At 46.7% G+C, this 9,577-nt stretch overlaps 1 protein-coding gene across 1 annotated transcript; it reads left to right on the top strand.

The window, feature by feature from the left end:
* The first annotated feature begins 1,669 nt into the window (after positions 1–1,669).
* On the top strand, positions 1,670–4,795 carry LOC122733338 (CCR4-NOT transcription complex subunit 7-like). Its single transcript, XM_043973647.1, has 2 exons — positions 1,670–2,868; positions 3,265–4,795. The coding sequence occupies exons 1-2, from the start codon at positions 1,817–1,819 to the stop codon at positions 3,323–3,325; spliced, it is 1,113 nt and encodes a 370-aa protein (XP_043829582.1). The 5' UTR covers positions 1,670–1,816; the 3' UTR covers positions 3,326–4,795.
* The last annotated feature ends 4,782 nt before the right edge of the window (positions 4,796–9,577 follow it).

Genomic DNA, 9,577 nt, shown 5'->3' on the forward strand with positions numbered 1-9,577 from the left:
AGAAAAAGGACCCCCCAAAATAACATACTTGACAAGTAATCATCAAGCCTCTGCTGGAAAGGGGAACCCCCAACTGCCAGGCAGCCCATCCCCCTAGGGAACAGTGCTTATTGCTAGGGAATTCTTCCTGAAAAATTGGGCCAAGTCAAACATTTTGCATCTTTCCCCCATGGGGTCCTCTCCCTCTTCCAGCCAGCCCCGCCCCCCCCCCAATAACAGCTCCTGTTTCTAGACTGCCTGCAAGTTTACAAATGTTTTACCTACATGATCTCATTCATGCCTCGGGGGTCCAGCCCTGGGGCATGGGGCATGATTTCCAGCATGGCCTTGGCACCAATATAGTCTCATGGCAGGTGTACCGGTGGCAGAAAGCCAGGGGCTCCCCGGGGAAACACAGTGATGTGATGTCCCCATCAAGGATAATAATGGCCCCAATTAACCCTCTCTTTCCCATCCACCCTCTGGGTCTGTTTGAGGAGGGTTATATACATTATACACACACACACACACACACACACACACACATTCTCTCTCTCTCTCTCTCTCTCTCTCTCTCTCTCTCTCTCTCTCTATATATATATATATATATATATATATATATACATAGAAAGAGCTCGTGTACTGTGATTGTCAGCACGGATTTAGGGAAGTAATCTTGTCAGGCCTGAAGGGAGAGGTAATTTGATTATGCTTTAGTTGTGAGGGAATATTGAGCATTAGCTAGCTTCCCATTAGAACACGGGCACCTTGAGAGCAGGGGCTGTCTTACTTTTGTACTCTGTGCCCCCCTGCCCCCCTGCCCCCAGGGCTTAACACAGTGCTTTGCTTGCTTCATTCATTCGTTCCTCCATTCATTCTCTCAGGTTAAGGCTGGACATTACAGGGCTAACTGGTATAAGGAAGTCTTTCCTTAGGTCTCATGGATGGAAATCGAAAGGGGGCATTAAAAGAGCTTTGACATTTCCCAAAGGCAACCCCTTCCTGCCTCCCTCTCACCCCCATCATCATCACCACCTCCTCCTCTTCCTCATCCTAACCGGCCCCCCTGCTCCCCTCCCCCCCCCCCCCCCGTAAATCTGGGCTTGAATGGTTGCTGATGGGCACCGTCACTCACTTATTCACTCACTCGTTCGTTCGTTTGTTCATTCACTTGCTCACTCCATCCACCTATCTATCCATCCATCTGTCCCAGTCCGTCCGTCCATCCATCCCCCCCGCCCCCAGCCGCCCCCTCCCTCCCACCTATCCCACAGGCTCAGGTGCTGGGCAGCGGTGGGGGGGGCAGGACGCGCGGGGGTGCTGCGGGCGCGGCACGCGGGGGGGCGCCACCGCGGGTTCCGGAGCGAACGCTGCCCCCCGCCCCCCCGGCCGGCGCTGACGTCCTGCCGGGGTCTCCTAGAAACGCGCGCGCACATCTGCTGTCATATCACAGAAGCCTCAGCCGCATCAGGAGCAGCATCGGCAGCGGCGGCGGCCGCAGCAGCATCTCGGTGCACAGCCAGGCAGGCTGACGTCACCGCGCAGCGCCCTCCCTGGACTTGGACTTGGGAGAGGGGAGGGGCAGCGCCACGCGGCTCCCGCGCCCCCTGCCTTCCCCAGGCGGCCAGCGGGGGGCGACGGGCGGGGGAGAGGACGGAACAGGGGGAGGGACCGAGGGAAGGTGGGGGGCGCAGCCACGGAAGGCCGTCTCTATGGTGAGGAGGAGGCGGCGGCTGAGGAGGAGTTGGAGAAGCGCGACCGCAGCGGCCCCGGCGCAGGTACAAAAGTAGAGGGGGACGAGAAAGGTGCTTCTGGAGGCGAATCTTTGGTCCGCCGCATGACGAGCTGCTGCCTGTTGGCTCCCGAAGCCCCCCCGCCGCCGCCCCCGCCGCCGCCGCCCCCGCCGCCGCCGCCGCCTCCGGGCGCCGCGCCTCTGCCCACCATGCCCGCAGCCCATGCCGAGCAGAGCCCGCGGATCCGGGAAGTTTGGGCTTGCAACCTGGACGAGGAGATGAAGAAGATGCGCCCCGTTGTCCAGCAGTACAACTACGTGGCGATGGACACGGAGTTCCCAGGTGTGGTGGCCAGACCCATCGGGGAGTTCCGGAGCTATGCCGACTACCAGTACCAACTCCTGAGGTGCAATGTGGACTGGCTGAAGATCATCCAGCTGGGACTGACGTTCATGAACGAGCAGGGAGAGTGCCCCCCGGGCACCTGCACGTGGCAGTTCAATTTTAAATTCAACTTGAAGGAGGACATGTACGCCCAGGACTCCATCGAGCTCCTCACCATGTCCGGGATCCAGTTCCAGAAGCACGAGGAGGAAGGCATCGAGGCACAGTACTTCGCCGAGCTCCTGATGACATCGGGAGTGGTGCTGTGTGAAGGGGTCAAGTGGCTCTCCTTTCACAGCGGCTACGACTTCGGCTACTTCATCAAGATCCTCACCAACGCGCCCTTGCCCGAAGAAGCTCACGACTTCTTCGAGATCCTGCGACTGTTCTTTCCCGTCATCTATGACATCAAGTACCTCATGAAGAGCTGCAAGAACCTCAGGGGCGGACTGCAGGAAGTGGCCACTCAGCTGGAGCTAGAACGCATAGGCTCCCAGCACCAGGCGGGGTCCGATTCCTTACTCACGGGCATGGCCTTTTTCAAAATGAGAGAAATGTTCTTCGAAGACCACATTGACGACGCCAAGTATTCCGGTTACTTGTACGGCCTTGGATCTGGAGCAACCCACGTCCACAGAGGCTTCCAGAGCAGCTTTCGGACCGACTTGCATGGCAACTTCCCCAGCAGCTTCCCGGGCAGCTACCAGAACGTCCAGTATTTCCACTACGGCAGAGAACCAGCTTGGAGTGGAGACCAGCAAGCATTCATGAGGTGAAATGGAAAACAGGGCCTTCCCCCCCCCCAACCCCCCACCTAAACCCATGTTTTTATACAGGCATGCATCTCCAGTTGTTAAATCTCTTGGTCAATACAAATAGGCATTTTTTTTTAACCCTGCCTCCTCAACCAGTTTTCTCTTTTGTCTTTCAGTACTAATTATAACATTCCTTCCTATCACAGATCCGGATAAGTAGAAGAGTTTTCAGGTTGAATTTTGCAGTGTATTAATTAATCCACCTGTTAGCAAGTATGTGTGGCCGACAATCTTTTGGTAAATATATCTAGTTGGTCTTAGTTTGGCCCCCATCCCTCCTCTCCTCCCATTCCCAGATTAATAAACACTGAGAGTAACTACTTAATGGCTTGTTCCATTTTTGTGTCTTCCAGCATGCAAGAGATGCCACCGCTAGAGGGCGAGGACCAAGAATTCTACTCGTATGAAGAGTGAATCGGCTCAGATCTCCTGTTTCAGTGGAAGGTTGGGGTTCCCTTGATGTTTGCCTGAAAATTGATCATCTGCCAGTTGTACACACCATTCCCTCCTTTTGGACCCCTGGAACAGAGTACATTCACTGTGCTGCAAATTGTTGACTCAGCTAAGCTAACCCAAGAAGGAAAAGGAGAACTCAGTGTCTCCTTTTCCTGGTGTTTCGTCTTCTAAGCACCTCTAGTGTTCTTGGTTTTGAATTGGTATATGTATTAGATCTGTGACTGACTAAATGTTCAATCCAGCTTTACGCCCTTCAGCAAAGTCCCTTGTGACTGGCTTTCAAGATCTGTCAGGGAGCTGGCACCCAAGGAGCATCAGCCTGACAGCTTCTTTCCTTTTATCTCCTTTATGCCTTTTAATTCTACCAACATTTCTTCTTTCTCCTAACCCCCCACCCCCCACCTTTTAATAGAGCCATGTTTACCATATGTGTTTGATTTGATGATTCTGCAGGTCAGCTTGGTAATAGAAAGTCCAAAGAGAGCAAAGCCGCCTTAGGTATATTTTATGCCAAATTAAATTTGAAGAATTCAGATTGTACTTTTGTAGTTGCTAGAAAGACAAAGCTAAGTCAGAGTCTTGTTGTGAAACAACAGAGTCCCCAAATTAACTTGAATAATATTAGTCTTCTGAGGACTATAATGATTATTTATTTTTGTGTGTATATTTTTGCCATATATTTTCTATCTATTGACAGAAATAACTGTGAAGTATTTTCTTAGCCATGCAGAGTATGTGACCAGGCCAGAGCACGTGAAGGAAGAACTTGGTCATCAGAAATGAAATACTAGTCAGAAATGATAGATGGCAAGTGTGTATGTCTATGTTACCTGCACTTCAGTCAGTAACATTTGCTGTTTACCAGATGGCCTTGTCTCCCTTGTCCTTTAATACTCTTTTCTCATTAAGTTTGCCAGAACCTTGACTCAGTGGGAAATATGGATTGAGTGAGCCTCAAAGGAGGAAAAGTTACAAAGTGTTGGTGGTAGAGGGAGATGGGGAGCAAGGAGTATTCCAACTCCTCCACCTTGATGAGTGAGTGGGAGGGAGGGTGGGGGGTGGGGGAATGAATGATCAAGAATGCAATCCAGGAAGGAAGAAGTGGGAAAGGAGAAGGTGGTATCACTCCTAGTGCCCAGTACAGTGCCAGGCACAGAGCAGGCATTCGATGAGTGTGTGGTTCTCAGACTCTCTGGCTTCCTTCAAGGCTCAGGCCAAGGGACACCTTCTGCAGGAGGCCTTTCCCAGCTCCCTCAGCTGCTAGTGCCTTCCCCTCGCATATTGCCTTCCACCTACTCTGTCTCTATCTTGTGTGTACCTAGTTACAAGTTGTCTCCCCTGTTAGAGTGTGAGCTCCTTGAGAGCCCAGATAGTGTTTTTTGCCTTTCATTGTATCCCCAGTGCTTAGCACAGTGTTTGAAACACAGGAAGGACTTAATAAATGTTTATTCATTGATTGCTTTGTCTAGTGTTTATTGGCAAGTCTCCCCTTGAGATGGTTGGGTACATCCCTGGGAGGGTGTGTGTCCAGGGGGTCAGGCCTGGGCTGCTTCCTGCTGCCCCTACTATCCTAAGAGATGGTCAGCGGGGCAAGGCTCATTGGGAGTCAGTCCCCCTGGCCCAGACCCTTGTGCCCCTGCATGCCCAGCACTGGCTCAGCATGTGCAGCTCAGCAGGAGGCTGGCTGGAGGACTGGTCTGGGTTGTTCCTGCCTCTTCCTCTGTCTCCTTTTTCCATCCTGTTCTCCTCTCTTATCTCTGATTCCTCTTGCTCCTCTCCCTAGTCCTCTTCTCTCCCCTCATCTCCTTCCCCCTCTTCCTTCTCCCTCTCTACTCTCCTCCCCATCCTCCCTTTCTTCTCTTCCTCCTCTGCCCTTCTCCATCTTTCCCTCTCTTCCTCCACAGCTCCGGCTCCTGGATGCTGGCATCAGCCTGAAATCCCCTGCACCTGCTACTGCCACAGCCCTACCCCAAGTGGCTACAGAGCTGGCAGCCAGATCTGCTCTGCTGCAGAAGGGTCCTCGTGTGGGCCACTGAGTGATTTGATTGCTGAGCCCTGAAAGGGGGAGTCGCCCTAATGCCCAGTGTGCTTTAGGGAAAGAAGGGGGTGGTCCAGGTTCCCTCCTTGGGGGAGAGCAGGCCTCAGCAATGGGGGCAGAGTAGGCAGCTTTGGGAAGAAGTGAGCAGAAGATAACGGGTGTGGGGCAAGAAAGAAAGATTTTGGTCACATACTAGGAAGAAGAAGAAACCCTCACATCTTTATAGTGGTTTCTGCCTCCTGAGGACTTCCACACACACACACCCTCAAACCAACCTCTCCCTCTCCCTCTCCCTCTCTCCCTCTCCCTGTCTTCCTCTCCCTCTCCCTCTCCCTCTCCCTCTCCCTCTCCCTCTCTCTCTCTCTCTCTCTCTCTCTCTCTCTCTCTCTCTCTCTCTCTCTCTCTCTCTCTCTCTCCCTCTCCCTCTCTCCCTCTCCTTCTCTCCTCTCTCTCCCTCTCCCTCTCCCTCTCCCTCTCCCTCTCCCTCCCCTTCTCCCTCTCCCTCTCCCTCTCCCTCTCCCTCTCCCTCTCCCTCTCCCTCTCTCTCTCCCTCTCCCTCCCTCTGTCTCTCCTCTCTCCCTCTCCCTCTCCCTCTCCCTCTCTCCCTCTCCCTCTCCCTCTCCCTCTTCTCTCTCTCTTTCTCTCTCTCTCTCTCTCTCTCTCTCTCTCTCTCTCTCTCTCTCTCTCTCTCTCTCTCTCCCTCCCTCTCTCTCTCTCTGTCTCTCTCTTTTTCTCTCCTCCCTCTCCCAATCTCTGTCTCTCTCTCTCTGTCCTGCTCTCTCTGTCTTTCTCTTACTCTCTCTCTCTCTCACACACACATGCAATGAGGTATTAGGTGGGGCAGGTATTAATATTCCCATTTTAGAGAGGAGAAAACTGAGGCCTAGAGAAGTAGGGTGAGATGCCCCTGGTCTCAGGAGGAGCAAGTGGCGGCCCCAGGCCTCCAACCCAGGCCATTGAATACCATGCTCTCCCCACTCCCCCTGTTTGCAGGCTGCACTTGGTGTGCTAGTTTCCAAAAGCAAAAGTCACCCCTACAGTCCTATGAATGAGGTGGTTTACACCAAAACAGAGGAGGGCTTGTCTTCTCTGTCTGCTGTCTTCAGTGCAAGGCTTACTAGTGAGGGGCTGCCACTTACTTGCTGTGGGACCTTAGCCAAGACTCTTCCCTTCTTCAGGCCTCAGTTTCCCCCCTGAGGGTTTTCTCTCACTAGAGAATTTCTAAGCAAGGTCTTCTGACACCCAGACCAGTAGTGTTCTTTCCATTACAGCCCAGCTGCCCATGCTGGTCTCCTTCTGCAGCCCTGGAAAATTCCTGTTTGTCAGAGTCTGTGATGGCCCCTTTGATGCCTGCTCCCATCTACCACTGTAGTGGTTTGTCATTTCTTTTTCCTGCTTGTTTTACAGATAAGCAAAATGAGGCAACCAGGATCACATTGCTAATAAGTGTATGAAGTAGGATTTGAACTAAGGGCTTCCAGATGCCAGGCCTGCTGCTCAATCTACTATGCCACCTAGCTGCTCATCATGTTGATTATTTTATTAATATTGAACCAAATATCCCTTCATCATCTAAATCCAACCTGGTTATATACTCTATATAATTTTTAATATGCTTATATAATATCCTTGCTAGTATTTTCTTTTAAATATTTAAATCTACTTTTATTAGGAATATATGTCTACAGTTTTCATTCTGTTTTCAACTCTCCCTGGCTTACATATTAAATATTACATATTTATATCATGGAAAGAATTTGGTGGGATCTCCTCTTTCATATTTTTTCTTATGGTTTATATAATTGTAAAACTATTTTTTCTTTGAATGTTTGATAGATTTCATTTGGAAAGCCATCTGGTCCCAGGGTTATTTTCCTTGGGGCCACTATTGTGGCTTCGTTCAGTTTCTTTTTCTGGAATTGGATTATTTAAGTCCTCTATTTCTGTTCTGTTAATCTGGGAATGTAACATAATATAATGTACATATTCAACCAAGTCATTTAAGTTATTAATACTGTTGACATGTAATTGGGAAGTATAATTTCTACTAATTTCTTTTCTTTCTCATTTTTGTAAATTCATAGTTTTTAAATTTTGATACTAGTAATTTTTTGTGCCTCATTTTAAACCAAATTAGTTAAGTTTTTGTACTTCATTGTTTAGTTTCAAGAAACCAGCAACTAGTTTTATTTATTTGTTTAATGGTGTTTGATTTCGATTTTTCTTAACGCATTCTTTAATTTTCAAAATTTTTATTCTGTAATTTATTTTTTTAATCTGTGAGCTTTCTTTTTTAAAATTGCATTTTCATTTAATTAACCTGTTTTTTTCCCTTTTGTGGAGGAAAGTGTTTAGAATTATACAATTTCTTTTTGGGAATGTTTCGGCTATGCTTCAAATATTTACTTCTGTATTCTCATTGTTGTCATTATTTTAGTAAAATTATTGTTTCTTTTATTTTCTTTACCCTGCCCATTTCTTTTCTTCTTTTTTTGGTGGGGCAATGAGGATTAAGTGACTTGCCCAGGGTCACACAGCTAGTAAGTGTTAAGTGTTTGAGGTCAGATTTGAACTGACGTCCTCCTGAATCCAGTGCTGGTGCTTTATCCATTACACAATCTGGCTATCCTAACCCTGCCCATTTTTTAGAATTATGTAATTATTTGGTATCCAATGACTTTTTCGTGATTTCTTCATTTTCATTCCTATTCAATAATTGCAATATGTCTATTATGTCTAACTTTTTCAAAATTAAAATCAAGTCTTCAATTTTTTCTTTTGGGTTAGATTTTTTAAGCTTCAAAGGAATAGATTGATGTCATTCATTATTATAGCAATCTGTCTATTGCTCCTTACAACTCACTTAACTTTTCTTCCAAGTATTTAGATCATATGCCATAAAGCGTATTCATGTTTAGTTGTTATGTTATTTTGTTGTCTGTAGTACCTTTTAGCAAAATTTAGTTTCCTTGCTTATCATTTTAATCAAGTCTACTTTTGCTGTTGCCTTGTTTGAAACCATGGTTGACACCTCTCCTTTTTTTAAAAAAAATTCAGGTGAAGCATATTAGATTTTGCTTTAAACTCTTATTTCTTCTTTGTATTATTATTATTATTTTTGGTTTGAGTATATTTCTTGTTAGCAAACTTTTAAAAAGTGTTTCTTTTTAATCCAAGTGCCTTCCCTCAAAAGTATGCCCAGGTTTTCCTGTATATATTTTGTTTTCACATAGTTGTTAGCATGTTTTCTCTCCTATTATACTGTGAGTGCCTTTAAAGAGGGGACTATTTTTTTTTTTTTGCTGTTGTTTGTATCGCCAGTACTTAAAACAGTGACTGGCATATATATTAAGCCCTTAATAAAGACTAGCTGACTGGTTCCTTTTTAGTCTAAAAAGTTAAGTACAGTGTCCATTCAGATGCATTTTGAAATCTAGACAATAGATATTCCTCATTCACTTGATATTTGCTTGTGTACTGATGGACAGGACAATCTCTTTTGAGTGATTATTGCTTTCTTTTGGGAAGCTATGCAATGTATTGGGGCTTGACATAATTTACAATGTCATCCACAGTGAGTCAATAAATCTTTATTAAGTACCTACAATGCATTGGACACTGTTGCAAGCACAAGAAATAGGAACATCTTGGTGACCTCACCATTGATAAGGTCCTTGACCTGAGTCATCCCTGGATCCCCTCCATCACAGTTGCAAATACTCTGGCAAATATGCATCTCCCTGATTCATGTCTTACATGATACTTATTAGGCAGCTATGTAGCATAGTGAATAGATCACTTCAGCTAGAATCAGGAAGACCCAAATTCAAATCCTGCCTCAGGCACATACTCTCTGTGTGACTTTGGTTAAGTTAATTAGACTCTGCCACCCCCAGTTTACTCTTCTGTAAAGTGAAAATAATAATAGCACCTACCTCCTAGGGTTGTTGTGAGGATAAAATAAAATTATATTTCTACATTTAAATTTCATTTTATTTTTATCAATTACATATAAACAAAAAATTTTACCATTCATTTAAATTTTGAGTTTTCAATTTTCTCTCTCCCATTCTCCCCTCCCCTGCCCTTGACAAGGCAATTTGATATAGATTATACATGTATAGTCATGCAAAATACATTTCTATATTAGCCATTTTGCAAAAGAAAACACA

This window comes from Dromiciops gliroides, chromosome X (assembly GCF_019393635.1).
Source record: "Dromiciops gliroides isolate mDroGli1 chromosome X, mDroGli1.pri, whole genome shotgun sequence".
In the NCBI taxonomy this organism is placed as follows: domain Eukaryota; kingdom Metazoa; phylum Chordata; class Mammalia; order Microbiotheria; family Microbiotheriidae; genus Dromiciops; species Dromiciops gliroides.